General features: G+C 52.9%; 5 protein-coding genes across 6 annotated transcripts; 3 read left to right on the top strand and 2 right to left on the bottom strand.

The window, feature by feature from the left end:
- Positions 1 to 20: 20 nt before the first annotated feature.
- Positions 21 to 9,606, top strand: LOC127599857 (uncharacterized). The gene is made up of 8 exons (XM_052064070.1): positions 21 to 1,444; positions 1,982 to 2,143; positions 2,527 to 3,562; positions 4,629 to 4,753; positions 4,892 to 4,993; positions 5,507 to 5,823; positions 7,502 to 7,661; positions 8,106 to 9,606. Exons 1-8 carry the CDS (start codon positions 853 to 855, stop codon positions 9,428 to 9,430), a joined length of 3,819 nt encoding a protein of 1,272 aa, XP_051920030.1. The 5' UTR covers positions 21 to 852; the 3' UTR covers positions 9,431 to 9,606.
- LOC127599091 (zinc finger protein OZF-like) lies at positions 4,557 to 6,416 on the top strand. Its single transcript, XM_052062763.1, has 2 exons — positions 4,557 to 4,993; positions 5,507 to 6,416. Exons 1-2 carry the CDS (start codon positions 4,870 to 4,872, stop codon positions 6,406 to 6,408), a joined length of 1,026 nt encoding a protein of 341 aa, XP_051918723.1. The 5' UTR covers positions 4,557 to 4,869; the 3' UTR covers positions 6,409 to 6,416.
- Positions 9,607 to 9,764: 158 nt separating the features above from the next.
- LOC127599856 (oocyte zinc finger protein XlCOF6.1-like) lies at positions 9,765 to 11,689 on the bottom strand (the record flags this gene model as incomplete). Its single annotated transcript, XM_052064069.1, has 1 exon — positions 9,765 to 11,689. A coding segment is annotated over one exon (1,320 nt), but the record flags the coding sequence as incomplete, so codon positions are not given.
- A 1,322-nt stretch (positions 11,690 to 13,011) lies between these two features.
- Positions 13,012 to 16,184, top strand: LOC127599037 (E3 SUMO-protein ligase ZBED1-like). Its single transcript, XM_052062674.1, has 5 exons — positions 13,012 to 13,633; positions 14,211 to 14,272; positions 14,349 to 14,457; positions 14,557 to 15,780; positions 15,853 to 16,184. The coding sequence occupies exons 1-5, from the start codon at positions 13,525 to 13,527 to the stop codon at positions 16,179 to 16,181; spliced, it is 1,833 nt and encodes a 610-aa protein (XP_051918634.1). The 5' UTR covers positions 13,012 to 13,524; the 3' UTR covers positions 16,182 to 16,184.
- A 1,064-nt stretch (positions 16,185 to 17,248) lies between these two features.
- Positions 17,249 to 20,022, bottom strand: LOC127599039 (gastrula zinc finger protein XlCGF57.1-like). Of its 2 annotated transcripts, XR_007961992.1 has the most exons (3): positions 19,558 to 20,022; positions 17,623 to 19,351; positions 17,249 to 17,569 (listed from the first exon to the last, which is right to left on the bottom strand). XR_007961992.1 is itself a non-coding variant. In XM_052062679.1 (2 exons), exons 1-2 carry the CDS (start codon positions 19,661 to 19,663, stop codon positions 17,724 to 17,726), a joined length of 1,734 nt encoding a protein of 577 aa, XP_051918639.1. In that variant the 5' UTR covers positions 19,664 to 20,022; the 3' UTR covers positions 17,249 to 17,723. The 2 variants fall into 2 exon arrangements, 1 of the variants encoding a protein (XP_051918639.1); XM_052062679.1 differs by having other exon boundaries at positions 17,249 to 19,351.
- Positions 20,023 to 20,137: the final 115 nt, after the last annotated feature.

Below are 20,137 nucleotides of genomic sequence, written 5' to 3'. Positions count from 1 at the left end.
TGCCAAAGCACGATGTGCGCATGTGTGGTAAACCCCGTTCCACGGGTTGTGTTGCTTTTTAAGCAAGAATCCTAATCGTGAATGAGGGCAGCTATTAGCCGAGGGTACGCGAAGCCTCGACGCTGTTCACCGGCCGTTAGTTGACTGGAATAAAACATCGTTTGTAAAAATCATCTTCTTGGCCGTTTACTAGCCGCGAACACAGAGAATCCATTCGGGAGCGTCTCGGAGCGGATGTCCAGAGCGAGTAGCGAGTGTTGTGAGTCGCGCGCGAAAACGGATGCAAGAACGAAAGCAAAGTTCAAGGAAAAAAACGTGTGGAACAAAAGAGGACAACTCAAGGACGCCGTTTTCCGGCAGCCTCCGGCCGCGTCGCAGGACCGACGTCAATATACATTACAATAAATCTTCAGGAAAATAACTGTGCCGCGTGCGTCCGTCAAGTTTTGAATGTGTTTGGTTCGAACCTCTCGTGGCGTTCCCGAGTTGAAGTTATTCCAATCCCCCTTTATTCACTTGGATGATCCATTTATTTATTTACAATCAATCACGGCACATCATCGGAGTAACAACGGTATCGTCAGTTCGGGTCGCTGTTGCTCGTCGGACAGCTTTTGGTGACGGAACCGGAAGTGATCTTTTTTTTTCTCCCCGATGCATGAGAACGTTTGTGTTTCCAGAATTACGCCAATAAAAGCCTCGTAAGCGAGGGGCTCTAACCGTCCATTCTGAACGGTCAGCGAGAACGGAACAGAGCGAAGCGCGCGCGTAAATAATTGGCGACGCGAAGAGAGCGTTGGACGAAACGCTAACCTCCGTTAGCACGGAAGCTGACTGCGGACAGAGGCTCCAATGGAAGGTCTGAGACCGCCGCCGATCCTTTCTTTGCATTCCGGCGATTTGGCCAAGGCGTGGAAAACGTGGAAAGAGCAATTCGCCTTGTACGTGGAACTGACCATGCCGAACGCGGAGGAAGCCACGAAGTGCAACCTGTTTCACATCCTCGTAGGCGAAGAAGGTAGACGACTGTTGAAGGCGCGGCGGCGCATCGACGACGCGTCCGCAAGGGACACCGTGAGGGATATGATGAGAACGTTTGACGAACTTTGGAACCCGAAGCGAAACGAAACCGCGGCGAGATACGCCTTCTTCACCAGAGATCAAGCAACGGGAGAAAACGTCGACGAGTACGTCGCGGAATTAAGAGCTTTGGCCGGCACCTGCCATTTTGAGCAGTTGAAAGACTCCTTGATTAAAGACAGAATAGTGTGTGGCACAAACGACAGCGGGCTGAGAGAAAGGCTGCTGAGAGAAGAGAATCTAACGCTGGACAAATGCTTGAAGATCTGCAGAGCGTCGGAGCCGTCACGAGAAAACTGCAAAACACCGCGAGGGCAGTCGCTGAACCGAGCGTGTTCGCTCAAAGAAGAAAAGACCAGCAAAGGTGAGCTTTGCTGTACGTTTGCTACGGGAAAAAAGTGTTTCAAATGTGGAAAGGATCATCGTTTTGCTGTCATGTATAAGGCAAGGAATGCACCCGCTAAGAATGATGGGGCACGAAAAATTAGGCAGAGTTAAATAGATGAGGAGGGAGGTGGGGGGAAATCGGCCCGTCGAAGCAAAACGGCCTGGCCGTTGCGTTGAAACGTCCACGGCGTGCCTCAAGCCAACTTCAGATGAAGCGGCTGTGCCCTCAGAGGTCTTCGTTTTGCTTCTCAAGACCTCTGAGGACATCTTGAGACACTTTGACGGCGGGGTACTGTATGTGATGGATGAAAGAGGGGTCTTATTTTGTCTATCCATTCTTTGATTGTTGTCATTTATTTTTGGCAAGCCCCCCCCCCCCGACGGGGATCCGTGAAGAATGCCTCTTCGTAAACATTGCCCAAAACGCAAAGCGTCTCGCTGAGAATAACAATCGGACGGAGCAAAGCTTGACTTGACCGGAATGCGTGTTTGTCTTCACATGTCGCCGGAGAAGATCTCGGTCCCGGGCAGCAGGTCACGCAATTTGCCAACATCAAAGAGGAGGTGAAGGAGGAGCAGGAGGAGGAACGAGAGCCTCTTCACATCAAAGAGGAGCAACGGAAGGATGACATGGACGACGTTGGCTTCATCGCCGTCACTGTGAAAAGTGACAAAGGTAACAGAGAGCGCAGTGGTGCTCCGCGATGCACGCTCACCGCTCAACTCATTTCCAGACCAACTAAATTTGCATGCGACACGCGGCACCAGAAAAGCCCAAGCCCTCCTCCGTTGGCTCCCGTCTAGGCAATGTTCCTCCCGAATCAAGCAGGTCTTCCATCATGCGAGCTTCCACTCGATTCATTCTTGGTCGGATGGAAACTTTTTTTGCTGTGTGTGTGTGTGGGTTGCCTGCGGGTAGGTGAAGGTGAACTCGACACGCGGCAGCGAAAGCCGCCGACGTCCTGGCTCCCGGCCTCTTCCACAAACCATCCTTTAATTCCACTGAAACCCTTTTTAAAATCTTCTGAGCCAAAGTCTTTGTCTTCTTGGGTCCCGCAGACGTCAGTGAAGAAGATCTTCATCCCGAGTCACCTCACGTTCAGGAGGAAGAGGACTATCGTGTTGGCGGGATGCCGCCGACCTTTGCCCCTTTGACCGTTGAACAAGGTGAAGAGGAATGCCAAAGTGAGCGGAGCGGGGGGACGCAGCCTCCAAACTGCAGCTCAAGTCAACCCGTGACAACTGAAGGCGGTGCGGGCCAGCGGGGACGATCCCGTGCAGACCGTGATGGCGACATCACATCGCGTGCTCATTATACTGACGTCGGGGAGAAATATTTCGTGTGTTCGGTCTGCCACCAGAAATTTAGGACGCGCTCTAACTTCAAAGTACACGTAAGAACGCACACGGGAGAGAAACCCTTTGCCTGCTCGGTTTGCGGTAAAACATTCTCGAGAAAGGGGGATTTGGGAACGCACTCAAGAACGCACACCGGGGAGAAACCCTTTGCCTGCTTGGTGTGTGGTCAACATTTCTCTGAAAGGGGCAGCGTGAGAAAACACGCAAGAACCCATACTGTAAAGAAACCGTTTGCCTGCTGCCATTGCGGCAAAACGTTCACCAAGAAGGACTATTTAAGAAGGCACGTGAGAACACACACTGGGGAGAAACCCTTTGCCTGCTCAGTGTGTGGTCAACAATTCTCTGCTAGGGGCGGCTTGAGAAAACACGCAAGAATCCATTCCGGAGAGAAACCTTTTGCCTGCTCAGTTTGCGATAAGAGATTTAATGATAGGGGACATTTAAAAACGCACTCGAGAACGCATACCGGGGAGAAACCCTTTGCCTGCTTAGTGTGTGGTCAACAATTCTCTGAAAGGGGCAGCGTGAGAAGACACGCAAGAACCCATACTGGAGAGAAACCGTTTGCCTGCTGCCATTGCGGCAAAACGTTCGCACAGAAGGCACATTTAAGAAGGCATACGAGAACACACACCGGAGAGAAGCCGTTCAGCTGCAGCCAGTGCAATAAACACTTCACTTACAAGAATGAGGTCACGAAACATGATTGTGCTGTTGAGAACAGCAGCGCTCGGTGAACCTGGACACTGACGTGCTGCCGTCTATTCCCCAGCATGAGGTGATTTTCGAATTGCAACGCAGGCGTTAACGCACTGAGCGCGGGCAGGGCGCGGAACGTCGGCGAGTCTGCGTGCGGGTTCTCATCTTCTGTTTTTTGGCATTTGACTCAGCCTGATTGGAGTCTTTTATTCCGTTTTCCGTCTTGTCTATGTTTTTTTACTTGAAGGACATCGCTTTTTATGACGCTGCGGTTGTGCTCTCCAAATAATGGAGTTGAATTGAATTGTCGTTTTACATGATTGAATTGAATTGAATAAAACGTTATTGTCAAATGTGCTTTACGTATGTGTGACATAAGAGCACAGATGAAATTTCTTCCCTCTCGACAGAAAACAAGAGGAACCGCTGCGAGTGTCCGAGGCGCCAGCAAAAGAAAAGTTAACCAAAAAAATGACAAAATAATACAAGACAACACACGACACACAGACAATCGCGCAATCTTAGCCACTTCCTGCATACACTTTGTTGTCTGAAGCCGTTTTATAGATGAAAGGGGAGCCAATCAAAGTGTGCCGTCCATGGTGACTGACCTACAAATATGGCGGACACACACACACGCGCGCGCGCGCGCGTCTGACGTTTATAACGAAACAGTTGTGTCACGAGTTCCGATTAAATGAGAGGATCCAAAAGGCAGTTGTCTCAATAAAAGTGAATTGAGGCGATGGCCGGAAAGTCCCGCTTCAAGATGGCGGCTAAATCTGCACGTCTTCGAACGAGCTCCTAATTCAAGTTGATGCTTTCGAAGGCTCCGCGGAGTGAATATTCATGTTTGAGCGCAACAAGAACCGATATGAGTATTTGAAAATCTGAGCTCTTTTGGTTTATTTGTATTTCATTTTGTCGGATGAAACCGAACCGTTTCAACGGTAGCTCAAGATACTGGCAGCAGTAATCCATTTACATCGGTAGGTGGCGGTATTGTGCTAATTCGGCATGCAAACAGCCGTATAAAAACAAGGAAGAAAAGTCACATCCGCGGGAAATTGCTCAACTACTTCTTGCGCGTTGTACGCTAGCACACGTTTGCTCTCCGCCAAGCGATCGTTTGACTCCCCGGATTCTGATTTACTTGAACGCACGGAGGCGCCGAGGCACTACCTACGTCCCGGCCGACTAAAACAGGAGGAGTTGGAGGAGTTTCGTGTGGGAATAAACGCCTCTCGGCCTATTTTAGCCGAGGTCGCTAGCCGCTAGCTAACAGAGAGGCGAGAGGCGCCCCGCGTCGCAGAGAGCAAGAGCGACGATTACCGTGGGCCAATGTGTGCGAACATTGTGAAAGACGAAGAGTACGAGGAGGACGTTTGTGGGCCAAGCAAGGAGAGCGAGCGTCGAGTCCCGGACGCCGATGTCGAACAGCCTCCACTTTGGCTCCGTGACGCAGGTTCGTTCACGACAACTTGTTTGCCGACCATACTCGTTGCATTTCATCACAACGCCGCGGCGTTCATTCGACTGTCAAAGCGGCGGATCTCTTGATGGAAAGGTCAGGGTGTTAAATTGGGGTTAGTGTTTCAAAGTAGGGCGTCGGACAAAAGTCTTGAGGTGTCTAAAAGGAGTCTGCGGACGAGAGAGACTGCGGAGTCGGAGCTCAAAATGCAAATTGCAGTCACCTTTAGAGTTGCGCTTTGCCTTTGGGCTCCGCTTCTCCTTCATCCCGCCAGACCCGAGCCGAGTCGGCGTGAGGAGTCCGTCCGTCTGGCTCTCCGCCCTGCCCCGACTCGTCTGGGAACGAGAGCCCAGGAAAGTCAAACTCCTTTCCTACTGAAAACCAGCGTCTCAGATGTGGAGCTTTGGATGGCGAAACACGAGTTCTTCAAAGTCCTCCCGAATGGCCTCGATCAAAGCGTGTTTATGTTTGTTTGTTTGTTTGTTTTTTTCCTTTGCTGTCCCGCAGACGTCAGTGAAGATCTTGTTGAGTCTCCCCGCATCAAAACGGAAGAGGCGCCGCAGCCTGCGCGCGTTAAAGAAGGGATGCCGGATCCCGTTCGCATCAAAGTGGAGGAAGAGCCCGAGGCACCGCGCGTCAAAGAAGACGAGCGGGAGGACCGGATCTCAAAGTCTCCATTGGCTGGCGTCATTGTGAAGAGCGAAGGAGCCCATCGTGGAGGAACCCCATCGGACGGCCTCCTGGCTCCGCTTTCAGACAGCGATGACGTCACGTCACACTCTTCCGACTATGGTGACGACGACGACGACGATGGCAACAAGTGGGTTAAATGTTCTCACAAAAAGTCCTCGTTGAAAGCACGCACGGGAGAAAACCCATACGCCTGCTCCATTTGTGGGAATATATTCTCGAGACAAACGCATCTGACGAATCACACGCGAACCCATACTGGAGAGAAACCGTTTGCCTGCTGCCATTGCGGCAAAACGTTCGCCCAGAAGGCCAATTTAAAAAGGCACGCCACAATCCACGACGGAGAGAAACCTTTTCCTTGCTCGCTTTGTGGCAAAAGCTTCACGCAGGGCGGAGATTTGCGAATACACGTGAGAACACACAGCGGCGAGAAACCGTTTGTCTGCCCGGTTTGCGGTACAAGGTTCACCAGGAAAAACAACCTAACGAGACACATGAGAACGCACACGGGTGAGAAACCTTTTGCTTGCTCATTTTGTGGCAAAGCCTTTAACAGCAAGAACAATATGAAGACTCACGTGAGAATACATGTTGGCGAGAAACCATTCACTTGCGGCGTGTGTGACAAGCGATTCGTTCGGAAGGATCAGCTTGAGAAACACAAATGTGCTGCTCAGATCGGCAGGAGACCGTCGAGCGGCAAAATAAACTCTTGAGCGACTGAGACTGTTGGGGCTCTCGGACTCATTGCCGGTGGCTGGAACCAGGTCGAGATTTTGGGCATTTTTACTATTTTTCAGAGATGACTTTCAACCGTCCTTCATGTTTTGTTTTGTTTTAAACTAAAGGTTCGGCAACCGGTGGAATGTCTTCTTAAAACTCTTTCATTTCCACAAGACTTACCTTTTTAAAATTAGGCCCCGCCTACCAAGGAAGTCTTTTTTTGCGTCATAGAGGGGAAGAGGGTCTGATGCGATCTGTGAATGAGAATAATCATGTAAATAAAAATCGACCAGGGGGTGGCAGTGGTGCCTCACGTGTTTGAAATGCTTGCTTTAAAAAAATAAAAGCTATTTTTCTGCTTTTGGAATCACCATTTCCATGAGACTTAGCCATTTTGTAATGCCTATTGCTGAGGGATGGATAGAAACAAATTTTTTTCTGCTGAAAGAATAATGAAAACGCATCGTCGAATCGTTGCTGAGCAAAGCTTTAAAGGACGAGCTGAAAAACCACAACAAAGAAAAGATCTCAAAAACAACGTGCACGAATTTTTTCATCAAAAATCGGATGTCACAGTCTGTGGAAAACACTGCCATCTATGGGCGGGAAAGCGCATTGGTAGACGGAGGTCGAACGGCGGCACTCCTTCGATTTATCGAAAAACGAAGCCGAGCGCAATGAAATACGTTATATGGATTAGAATGTAAATGACTACAGTCATCCGCCCCATTGATACTCTTACCCCCCCCCCACCCCCATTTTGTTTGTAAATCCAATGAAAATGAAAAAGAAGAAATTTGTCCAAGTGAAGCTGCCGTACCTTTTCTCCCGCAGACGGGAGCTTCTTTGCGTCGGGCTCACGCAAACTTGCTCGCTTCACTAAAGCGTTCTTTCTGAATTGCCTCTCGAACGTACGCAAGCATCGACACGCGGCCCCCTTGCCCATTTAATTGGACTGAATCCAAATTCGTTCAACCTCGGTGGCCTCCGTGCGCGGTGAAGCTTCTCGCTTTAGCTTAGCTTGACTTCCTTTAGCACTCTTGCTAACAAAGAGACCCCGGGCGGCTGTTTGCAAGACGTCGCTAGGCCACCGAGAAACGCGGCGACCACCATCGCGTGGAAATGTGCACGAGACGCGTGAAAGACGAGGAATGCGACGAGGAACTTTGGCGGACCAAAGAGGAGAAGGAGCCACGGAGCCAAGCGCTTTGCAAGGCGGAGCCTCGAGTTCCGTCAGACCCAGCAGGTATGTTCGAAGACTTCTTCCTCTCGCTCTTGGTGGAAAATATTCACGCGCGTTGAAGATGATCACGTCGTAAATCTGACGTCTCTGAACAAAACGGAGAGTCATTTCAACAACACTCGATTCTTGATTTCATACCCGGAAGGATCGCAGACTTAATACAAACGCGGGCACGCGCACAATTTCAAAGAGCAGAAAACACAGCCGAGCCACTTGAGGATTTAGACTTTAGTCTTCGGGCCTTAAGGCAGTATGCCAGGATTGACATCGCAACCACCCGTGCTGGGTCCAAGATCCAAGGTCAGTCGTGTCGCCGCGTAATGAGATCAGATTGATTGGAAAACGTTGCTTGAACCTCCGCCGACATCTTCGATGCTCGCTACGCAACGAACATTAACTGGCAGAATGTCGTCTGGTGTTTTACTATTTTGTGTGTGTGTCCCGCAGTCGCCTGTCTTGGCCCTGAGCGGCAGGTGCCAGAAAAGGTTCGGATCAAAGACGAAGCGGAGCCAGAGGCAGAGGAGCCTCTTTGCGTTAAAGAGGAAGAGCGGGAGGACGAGCTCGGCTTTCCGCTGGCCTGCGTCACCGTGAAGATTGAAGAAGGGGACGAGGACCACCGCGGAGGATCCCACTCCGACGGCCTCTCGGCGCCCCCGTCGGAGAGTGAACACATCACGTCGCACTCTTCAGACTATGACGACGGCGATGCCGAACGCGCCACAGGTGACGGGACGTGCCCGACCGACGCCAAACGAGTCAAGTGTTCTTACTGCGACAAAACGTTTTGCAGAAAGTCCGTGTTGAAAGTACACACGAGGAAGCACACCGGAGAGAGACCCTTTGTCTGCTCCGTCTGCGGCAAGGGCTTCATTCAGAAGGGCGCTTTAAGGGCCCACGTCAGAACGCACACTGGAGAGAAACCTTTTGCCTGCTCCGTTTGCGGCAAAAGCTTCATTCAGAAGGGCGCTTTCAGAGCGCACGCGGGCACGCACACCGGGGAGAAACCTTTTGTTTGCGCCGTTTGCGGGAAACGATTCTTTCGGAAGGGCGACTTAAGAATACACATCAGGACGCACACCGGCGAAAAACCTTGCGCGTGCTCCGTTTGCGGCAAGTGCTTCACTCGCAACTCGCAATTAACGAGGCACGCCAAAACGCACACCGGAGAAAAACCTTTTGCGTGCGCCGTTTGCGGCAAGAGCTTCACTCATAACGCCACGTTGACGAGGCACGCCAAAATCCACACCGGGGACAAACCCTTCGCCTGCTCCGTTTGCGGCAAAAGCTTCACCCAGAAGGGCGACGTCAAGGTGCACGCCAGAACGCACACGCGAGAAAAGCATTTCGCCTGCTCCGTTTGCGGTCAAATTTACGATTGCAGGGCGGATTTAAGGACGCACGCGAGAACGCACAGCGGAGAGAAACGTTTTGCTTGCCCGGTTTGCGGGAGCCGATTCGCGAGGATCGGCGACTTGCGAGTTCACGAGAGAACCCATACCGGAGAAAAACCTTTTGCCTGCTCCTTTTGTGGCAAGCGATTCTTAAAGAACGGCGACCTCAGAGTCCACACGAGAACACACACCGGAGAGAAGCCGTATGCCTGCTCGGTTTGCGGCAAAAAATTCACTCGGAGCGGAGGCTTAAAAAAACACGCGGAGACGCACGCCGAGGATCCGAGGGGTCAAAGATCGTGGGCTCAAGGAGAGACGCAAGGGCGCTTCCTCTCCAAAGTGAAAAAGGAAAGCGAATGGGATTCCATTTCTGCAAACTGACGTCACGGCGGCGGGTGGGCCCCACGCCGCGCCGCCGTCCTCGCATCTCCGTCTTTGCTCATCTGCTCTCTCGCCGCCCGGAAGCTGGCGACGACGTCCGCGATGGCGTGCCGTCTACCTACCTGTCATTTGACACTGTTTGATCAATGACCATGTCATTAAATTCATTGGAAATACCTTTCTGGACGATTGTTTGTTGTCTTTTCAGAGAAAATAAGCAAGCGTTCATTCCTTTTCTTTGCCATATAAATCCCAAAATACAAATGACTGAAATGTGTGAGGAGAAAACCTCCAAGGGGGGGAAAAAAATAGAACAAAGGTTTTTCCAATATTTATTCCTATCAATAGACACAACCAACAAACAAACACACTGCCCAGTGGGCGATTCATGGCAAAAAGAGAGAATCTCATCCGGCAGAAATCTTTTCAAGACCATTTGATATTGATGGCGTACCAAATGGTCCCAATATCTCGCCTGACTCTGTTTTCACAGTGGATACTCAATTGAACCAAACAATATGCACATCCAGTTCCAGGAAAAAAATATATATATCTTTTGGGGGGGGGGGGGTCCAGATCTTTTTTTTGCGTGCGCCGGGTCACGTTTTCTTTTGATCTCATCGCTACAGCTTGTTCTAGTCAGTGTCACTCTGTTGACAAAAGTCTTTGGATCCCAAGTGCGGGGGAGAAGTGTGACAGCAACAAAAAGCATTAGCCCCCCCGCCCCAACCTCCAAAATGCACTCGCACTGTCTCACGTTACCGGGGCAAATCAAAAAATCGCTTGGAAATGGGAAACCGCCATGGGCCTTTTCCGATGCGGGAAAAGAAGCACCCTTTGCATCTCTCCTTAACCTTTTCCGCCAAAAGGCGAAGGAGGGATGGCGGGAAGGTGAGCGACGTGGACTTTCTCGACACGGCCTCGGATTCGTCCGCAGCTTCACTGACCGCCGCCCTTCTGGCCAGCGCACTTGTGCCGACTCAGGAGATACCTCCGAAAGAATTTTTGATCGCACACGCCGCAGCCGAATGGTTTCTCTCCGGTGTGCGTCTTGGCGTGCCTCGTCAAGTTTGAGTTCTGGGAGAATCGCTTCCCACAAACCGAGCAGGCAAATGGTTTTTCTCCAGTGTGCGTTCTCGCGTGCGCAAGTAGCGCTGTCCGGAAAATGAAACGTTTGCCGCACACCGAGCACGCGCAAGGTCTTTCTCCGGCGTGCGTTCTCGCGTGCGCTAATAGCTGCGAGTTCCGAGCAAAGGTCTTCCCGCAAACCGAGCACGCGCAAGGTTTTTCTCCAGAGTGCCTTCGAGTGTGTATTGTTAGATCTTCGTTCCGAAAGAATCGCTTGCCACATAGTGAGCACGCAAAAGGTTTTTCGCCCGTGTGCGTTCTGGCGTGTGCTCTCAAGGCGCCTTTCTGAATGAAGGTTTTGCCACAGAGCGAGCAGGCAAAAGGTCTTTCACCGCTATGCGTTCGGAAGTGAGTCGCCAACTGCGCTTTGAGCAAGAATCTCTTGCCGCACACCGAGCAGAGGAACGGTTTTTCGCCAGTGTGTCTTCTCGCGTGTCTCGTCAAATCGCCCTTCTCGTTGAATCTTTTGTCACACGCGGAACAGGCAAAGGGTTTTTCTCCGGTGTGCGTTCTGGTGTGCTTGGTCAAATCTCTCTTGCGATTGAAGCGCTTGTCGCAGAGCGAGCAAGCAAACGGTTTCCCTCCGCCCTGCGCACACGCGTGCTTGCCTAAAGCTGCCTTCCGAGCGAATCTTTTACCGCAGTCTGAGCACGCGAAAGGTTTCTCTCCGGCGCGTGTTCTTCCGCGTCCGACCGAGTCTCCATTTTGAAAGGCTCGCTTCGCGCAGTCCGAGCAGGAAAAGGGCCGATCGCCATCACGTCGCCTTCTCGTGCGCCGCGTGCCACTATGATGGAACGTTTGACCGCACACTGAGCAGGCAAAAGGCTTTTCTCCACTATGTGTTCCGAGATGTACTCTCAACACCGACTTGCTGTCAAAGCTTTTGTCACAGAGAGAACATTTGACTCGCTCGTTGTCCGTCGGGCGTCTCACGTTCGAGTGTCTATCGCGATCATCGTCATAGTCGGAAGAGTGCGAGGTGGCATCGTCACCATCTGAAAGTGGAGCCAAAAGGCCGTCCCATTGCGGCGCTCCACTGTGCCCTGCGTCCTCGTCTTGGCGCTTCTCAGCGACTCCGGCCGATGGAAACTCGTCCTCCTGCTCTTCCTTTTTAATGTGAGGGGGCTGCGGCTCGGCTTCCTTTTTGATGTGAGGGGATTCTGGCTCCTGCCGCTCGGGCCCCAGATCTTCACTGACGTCTGCAGAAGAAAAAAAAGGAAGGGGGGGGGGGTCACGACATGGCTTGATCGAGTCTCGTGTCGCGGCGCAAAATGCCGCCATGCAAGGACCGTGCCATTGAATGGCGCCAATCTTGGTGATTGATCGTCAAGCGAAAAAATCTTTTGTGGCGGCCCTACCGCCAATAGGTTTTGCATCCCCCCCTCCCCCCGCGACCCTAGTGAGGATCAAGCGGTACGGAAGATGAATGAATACAATGGATTCTCTTCTTCCCGTTTCTTGGCGTTTTCGCTCGACAAGAGGCTGTTGGTTCCCAAATGTTTTTTTCCCCCCCCGAAAACAAAAGTGGAGCGTCAAGAAGTCAACAAACCCGCGCTGCGTAACGCGACTCGAGGCTCCGACTTGCAAAGTCGCTGAAGTTGAGGCCGCTTCTCCTCTTTGGTCTCCCAAAGGTCCTCCTCGGGCTCCTCCTCTTTCACTCGTCTCGCGCACATTTCCGCGCGACCGTCGCGACGCTTTCCGGTGGCACTCGATCTCTTTCTTCGCGACGAAGCTAAACTTAGCTCGGCTAGTTCGAGACGCTTCAACGTGCGCCGAGACGACTTTATCGGGACGCCAAAATGACACTACGGGCGCTTTCGTGCAGTGAAATAGAGAGGACGTCGTGTGTCGACGCCTCCGGACGCCCAGGCAATCAATCGATCAAAAAAAAAAAGATTTGATTAAAGTCGCTCGATCGCGTAGGCCCGAAACGAAGTGGCTTCGCGCTGCAGCAGGAGCGGTACGGCAAAGCCACTTGGACAAAAGTCTCCTTGTTGCTTTACCCTCGCCGCCTCGTTAGCTTGCAAAGCGGAAATGGCGCCCGAGTCTGGCGTCAAATGTTTGCCACACGCAAAGTCATCTTGTTTCTTTGATAACTTCTTTCATTTTGCTTTGCAAATGCTGCTTTCGGTTTGCAACGTGGCCCCCTCAATACACTGCAACGCTCGTCACCTCGAAAAGGGCGTTCCTCTCAATCCGAGTCCAATTTGTCATCGCAAGAGTGGAGCCAGGGTTTCCAATCGGCATTTTAAATTTGGGTAACATTTCAAGGGAGATGGGGACGACTGGGGAAACTAAAGAATGCAAGATTTTTTTTTAATGACACCCCCCCCCCAAAAAAAAACAACTTCCGAACACAATCACCATGCCGATGGGGGCCATAAAAATTGAAGACGGCGGCTGAAGTCCATTTATTTCATCATTTTGTTTCAAAAAGTGAAACTTTTCTATGATATTGTGAAATAAATACCGCAGCCTTTGTTTGTTTCGCGGTTGATGATTATGCCGGAAAGGCACAACATAAAATGTTTCACCAAATTAGAAGAGCACGACTACACCGTTCAATCCCCGTTGTTGGGTTTAGTCGGCTTCAGAATCCCGAGGAACCACAAGACTGCTTGCTGACTTGACAGCTGGGCAAATCTCGGGGAGGCCGCGGGGGGTCGCTGTGGCGCGGAAGCTTGCCACTGCTTAAGCGGAAGTGACGTATAAATATCGCGACTCATATCGCTGCCCGCGAGCGCTTTTCTAAAGTGCAACGGACGAATCGGCGCTGAGCGGACTGAAGCCTCGACCTTTTTTTTTGTTTATTCGTCGTCGTCCAGGACAATTTGGCGTCAGGTCAAACTCGCCTCGGCGTATTTTGAAGCTTCTCAAATGAGCTTGGCGTAGCTTAGCCGGCAAGCCGCTAACGCAGCGCCGCCTCGCTCGGCGTGAGTTTCAAGCGTCGCCTTCATCGCGGCGAAATGTGTGCGAAAAGCGTGAAAGAGGAAGAGTACGAGGAGGAGGTTTGTGCGATTAAAGAGGAGAAGGAGCCGCAGCTCCTGGACGCTCAGGCCGCGCTCCACGCAGCAGGTTTGTTGACCCCTTCGCGTTCGGTTGTTTGCGGCACTTGTGACGCTGAAACTCGGAACCGCTGCGTCCGAATTATTGAGCGCCCGATTCAGGGGTGCGGAGCTCCGGCGGGCTAAATGGAGGGCACTGCGCGGGACGCGCTTGGCATCCGAGTGAACGTCGATGTTGGAAAGTCGGAATGACCTTTTAAACCACGGGCGTCAAACTCAAGGCCCGCGGGCCAGATCTGGCCCGCCACAACATTTTATTTGGCCCGCGGAAGCAAATCAAGCACGTCGAGTTCCACGACGCGTGCTAAAGTCTGAACCAAAATGTCAAATTGTCGTACGTAAACCGTCGTTATTCTTGACTTTGGTCTTTTTTTGAATTTTGACTCTGACCTCGGTCGACGTAGCGCACGCGCTAGCACTCGGTTCGCCCGACGCGTCCCCATCGTGAGGCGTGACCGGTCGGGGCCGCGAAATCCCATCGCCCGGTCGCGCGCCGTCGGCGGCCCGTCGTCATTGCGTGCCTCGTTTCTGTTGACCTGTCGAGAACTTCTGTGAGAACTTCGTTTGTTTGATCGCCGCGGAGCAAGACAGGAAGCGAGCGCGTTCTTCTGACATGTGGGAGCACTTCAGCCTCATCACTCCCGACAAGGTACGAGTCATTCGCGAGCGCACGGCGTCAGCCCCCCCCCCCCCCGACTGTGGGCTGCAAATGTCTTTGTGTCCAGGTCCAGTGCTCGGCGTGTTCGGCGGAACTCAAGTATCACGGCAACACGTCCTCCATGGTGCGGCACTTTGCGGCCAAGCACGGCCCCGCTCTCAAACAGAGCAACGCCAGTGAGTGCCCTTCCCTTGCTTTCGGGGGTGGGGGGGGGGGGGCCAAGCTCTGATCTCCCGGGCAACCTCGCCCCCTTTGACACGTGTGTGTGGACGCAGCGGGCCGGAAGCAAGCGCTGGACGAAGCGCTGGTCAATCTGGTGGTGAAAGACTGGCAGCCCTTTTCCATCGTGGACGATTGCGGCTTCAGGGCGCTGGTGGCCTCGCTGGATCCCGCCTACGCGCTTCCGTCCAGGCGGGCCCTGAAGAAGATGGTGGCGGAGAAATACGAGGAGGAGAAGAGCAGGGCCAAGGCGGCGGTGGCCGGCGCCGAGGCGGTCAGCCTGAGCGCCGAGACGTGGGGCTCGGCGGGGGCGGAGGCCCGCGTGGCGCTGACCTGCCACTTCCTGGACGACTCCATGCGAGCGGCCACGGCGCCGCTGGGCGTGCTGCCGCTGCCCGAAGCGCACACCTCGGCTCACGTGGGCGAGCGCCTGACCTCGCTGCTGGAGGAGTGGGCCATCGGGGGCAAAGTCACCTCGGTGGTGACGGACGCCGCCCCCCAGATGGCGGCCTGCGTCGGCCAGCTCAACCTCAGGCACGTGCTGTGCTTCGCCCGCTCGCTCCATCTGGTGGTGACGAAGTCGCTGGACGCCACGGCGGGCCTGCGGGAGCTGCGCGGCAGGGCGCGGCGGCTGGTGGCCCTGTTCAAGAGCAGCGCCGCCGCGCAGGAGAAGCTGCGGCAGGCGCAGGCGCGGATGTGTCGCCCCGCCGCCCCGCTGCTCCAGGAGGCGGAGGCGCGCTGGACCAGCACCTTCCTCATGCTCCAGCGCCTGTGCCAGGAGCGGCGCTGCCTGGAGGCGGCGCTGGCGGCGCTGGGGACGGACGCCGACGCCGCCGCCGCCCTCTCCCCGCAGGACGACGAGACGGCGGCCGCCTGCCTGCGCCTGCTGGCGCCCTTCTACGAGGCCGCCGTGGAGATGTCGCAGGAGAAGAGGCTGGCGGGCTCCAAGGTCATCCCCATCACCAAAATGCTCCTGCTGCACCTGTACGAGAGCAACGGCAAAACCGCGCAGCCCACGGCCAAGCGGCTGGGCCACAACTTGGTGTCGGCCATGCACGAGACCTTCGACACGCTGGAAAGCCAGACGGCGCTGACGCTTTCCACGCTGCTGGATCCCAGATTCAAGACCTTCGGCTTCTACAATCAGGCGCAGGCGCAGACCTCCGTCAAGCGGCTGGCCGCCCAGTGCTCGCAGCTGATGGTGTACTCGCCGCCCGGCACGCCCGCCGAAGAGCGGGCCTCCGCCTGCGTGGAGGCGCCGCCGTCGCCGACGGCCACAGGTACGGCGGTTTGCGCGGCGGGCGCCGGCCTCTGCGCGCCGGCTCACCACTTTTTTTTTTTTTGCACGTCAGGCGTGGACCTTTGGAAAAGTCTGGACCGAGACGCTTCGGAAGCCATGAGGTGGTCCAGGAACGCCTCGGTGGACGCCATGGCCGAAGTGCAGCGCTACATGAGCGACCCGCCTCTGGGGAGGGCCGAGGACCCGCTGGCTTACTGGCTCAGCCACCAAAACGTTTACCCGCATCTCTTCCGCTTGGCCAAACATTTCCTCTGCACGCCCGCGTCCTCCGTTCCTTGCGAGCGAGTCTTCTCCAAATGCGGGGAAGAGCTGAGCAAAAAGAGGAACCGACTCAGTCCCAAATGTGTGGAAATGATCATGTACCTCAATAAAAGCCTTTGAGCGTCACCGTGAGATGGTGACGTGTCCGTCCAGACCACGGCCGACATCGACGCCGGCGTCACACACACACACACACACACACACACACACACACATGTGCGCGCGAGGTTCAATCAGGCCCGCGAGATAATTTAAAAATGAAAAAAAAATGCATAAAAGACACAGAATTAATATTTTAATAGGGTGCATTTCATTGAGTGTCCGCTAGGGGCCACTGTTTGGCCAGAGAAGACAACAGCAGCCTCCGTCCGTCGCTGAGACAGACCCATGACAGCAGACGCTATCAATCGCACTCTCACATTGACGCATTTAATAGCACTCTCCTTCGTTTGTAAGGTGTAGGCAGGGATCACATTTACATTTTATATGCACGTGTAAGTGGTTTAAAACTTGCTTTCTTTATAAATCTTGTTTCATCATAAAGTGCATGACTGTGTTTTTCAATCAATGGAATCAGTTGCAATGCATAGAAGTGAATGATAAAAGTAAATTGCGCATTTTTTGAAGGAAATGTTCTTGTGCTTCATGAAATGTTTTGTAAAAGATACGTTCATTAAATTTCAACATTTTCCAAATGTTCTTGTGCTTCTTTATACCAGAACAAAGGAGAGACATATTGTTTTGGTTGTTTAGAGCAAAGTATGGTGTCATTTTAATGGTCCGGCCCACTTGACATCTGCAGAGGCCGTATGTGACCCACTATGTGAAATGAATTTGACACCAGTGATGTATAGTAAGGCGTTTTTAGCCGAAAAAAAACGACCATGTATAGTAAGGCGTTTTTATCGGAAAAAAACGACCATGTATAGTAAGGCGTTTTTAGCCAAAAAAAACGACCATGTATAGTAAGGCGTTTTTCGATGGAAAAAAACGACCATGTATAGTAAGGCGTTTTTTTCGGAAATAAAACGACCATGTATAGTAAGGCGTTTTTAGCAGAAAAAAAACGACCAAGTAAGTAAAGTTTCTTACTTACTTACTTATAGTAAGGCGTTTTAACCTGAAACCTGAAAGCAGCAGAAAGAGAAAGAGAGACTGTTCAGGCGTTACTCCAATCCAGACTCTGAATGTTTAATGAAGCAAAAACGATGAAATTAAGAATACAGCCAACTTGATGACAACCATATATTTATACCCCCAGCCCCCCCAAAAAAACAAATTGAATTTTTTCACCTCACGAGTTGGCACGGCATTGAGCAAAACACAGCAAGTATGCTGGAGAAACGCAGAGGCGGGTTGAGAAGGTTCCAATGGTCAAGGTGAGCTCGTGGAGGCAAAGAGCAGATCAATATTTCACCACGTTGGCCGACTCAAGTCGGAGCCGGCAACTTGCCTTGTCGGTTTCCTCAAGAGAATGCCGCAACTTCACAGCGGGCCACTAGAGGGCACTTCGAGGCCCTTCCCATTGCAATCAAAGACGAGTGACACCAGGTGATGGGACCTTTGACCTCGTTTTAACACGGCTTCCGTTTCTTGCATTTCAGAGAGCGCCGCTCTTGTCAGCGGCGCTTGCGTGCGTCTTCGGACGATCGTCTTTAGGCGTTAGGTGAGCGTCCGCTCTTGGCCGTGCGTTCTGGCGTGTCTCCTTAAATGGCCGTTCTCCGTGAAGCCTTTGCCACAAAGCGAGCACACGAACGGTTTCTCGCCCGTGTGCGTCCGCGCGTGCCTGGTCAAATGTCCGCTCTCGTTGAATCTTTTCCCGCACACCGAACAGGCGAAAGGCTTCTCCCCGGTGTGCGTCCGCGCGTGTTTCGTCAATTCGGCCCGCTGAGAGAATTTTTTGCCACAAACCGCGCACGCAAACGGCTGCTCTCCGGTGTGTTTTCGGGTGTGTATTTTTAACAGTCCCTTCTCGCTGAACGTTTTGCCACAAAACAAGCAGGTGAAGGGCTTCTCCCCGTCGTGCCTCCTCACGTGGCTCGTTAAATTTCCGTTGGTGGAGAACCTTTGCCCGCAAACGGAGCAGGCAAAGGGTTTCTCGCCGGTGTGCGTCCTGGCGTGCGCTTTCAACGTTGTCTTTCGGTTGAAGGTCTTCCTACAAATGGAGCAAGCAAAAGGCTTCTCCCCGGTGTGCGTTCGTGCGTGTCTCGTCAAACGGGCCTTCTCCGAGAATCTTTGGCCGCACACTGAGCAGGCAAAAGGTTTTTCCCCCGTGTGTGTTCTGGCGTGTCTCGTCAGGCGGGCCTTCTCGGAGAATCTTTGACCGCAAACTGAGCAAGCGCAAGGTTTTTCTCCGCTGTGCGTTCTCGCGTGTTTCGTCAAGCCTTCCTTCAGGGTGAATCTTTTCCCACAAACCGAGCACACAAAGAGTTTCTCCTCCGCGTGCGTTCTCGTGTGTTTCGTTAAGTCTCCCTTGTGACCGAATCGCTTCCCGCACACCGAGCACACAAAAGGTTTTTCGTCCGTGTGTGTTTGCGTGTGCCTCGTTAAGAGCGAATTCAGGGTGAAGCTTTTGCCGCAAACCGAGCAGGCAAACGGCTTGTCGCCGGTGTGGGTTCCCGTGTGTATTTTCAAATGCGTCTTTTCCGAGAATCTTTTGCCGCAAACTGAGCAGGTGAAAGGTTTCTCTCCATTATGTCTTTTGGTGTGCCTCGTTAAATGTTCCTTTCGGGAGAATCTTTGATCGCACACTGAGCAGGCAAAAGGTTTCTCCCCAGTGTGCGTTGTGGTGTGCGCTGTCAAATGGGCCTTGAGTGAGAATCTTTTGTCACAAAGGGAACAGGCAAAGGGTTTTTCTCCAGTGTGTGTTCTCAAGTGTCTCTTCAACCTGGACTTGTAGACAAAGGTTTTGTCACAGTGAGCACATTTCACCCGTTTGTTGTCAGCGTGACTCGCCACGTTTCCTTTGTTGCGCTCATCATCGTCCTCCTCCTCCTCTTCCTCCTCGTCGTGAACAGAAGATTGTGACGTGACGTCGTCGCTTTCCGAGAGTGGGGGCACCAGACCGTTGGTCTGTGATCGTCCACAGTGTTCTCCCTCACTTTCGGCCTTCACGTTGACGTCAGTCAACTGAAAAGCTGCGATTTCATCCTCCTGCTCTTCCTCTTTAACGTGACGAGGCTGTGGCTCCTCCTCCTCCTCCTCTTCCTCCTCCTCCTCCTCCTCCTCCAGTTTGACGCGCAGGGACTGCAGCTCCTGCTGCTGAGGACGAAGAACTCCTTTAGCGACGTCTGCAGGACACAATGCACACAAAGACGCAGTTTGCAACTCTCATTGTTTCTCATAGTATATTTTGGGGCCATTTGTGTGTTTTTAAATCTCAAGAGCGGGAAACTTTTGCGAACCGGTTGGAGGGAAAGCTTCATGCGTTGGTGACCAAGATAACAGTACTAGCAATACGGCAATAAGGTGGACAATAAGTTGAAGGTGGACCAACCTGCTGCATGGACCACAACTGGATGTTGCTTGAAAGCTCGCCGATCTTGCTCCTCTTTTCTTGCGCAAACTTCCTCCTCGTACTGCGTCGTGCCTCTCGAACACATTTTCAGACAACGCGCACCCGATCGTTTATTCGCGATGTGTCGCCAACAAACGCGTTCCTTGGTTCACCGGCCCCGAAGCTGTCGAGCTATCCATAAACTAAGCGAAGCTAAAGTAGGCTAAGCTAAGATAGGCTAAGCTATCGGGAGAAGCTCCGACTTGCACCGAGACCGGATGATCCCGCACTCGGAAACGTCAGGAATGATTTCAAAGTCCAGCCAAATTCTGGACGTCCTGTGTCGAAGTTTTAGTCCGCCGGTGACGATTTGGGACACTAGAACGAGGCGGCCAGCGTCGAGCCGCAAGAGCGGGGATGCGCGGGGGCGGGGCCTGATTCGGAAGCGGAAGTTGATCGGCGGCGGAAGTTAAACCTCATCTCGGGCCCGCGTTTGTCCACCCTGTGGCATGAATGAAGCGACGCTACCCATCTCGCGTGGATTCGCCTTAGCGATCAAAAGTCTCGCCGACTGAATATG

The sequence above is a fragment of the Hippocampus zosterae genome, chromosome 4 (assembly GCF_025434085.1).
Source record: "Hippocampus zosterae strain Florida chromosome 4, ASM2543408v3, whole genome shotgun sequence".
Classification (NCBI taxonomy): domain Eukaryota; kingdom Metazoa; phylum Chordata; class Actinopteri; order Syngnathiformes; family Syngnathidae; genus Hippocampus; species Hippocampus zosterae.
This window is presented reverse-complemented; position numbering and strand designations above follow the sequence as displayed.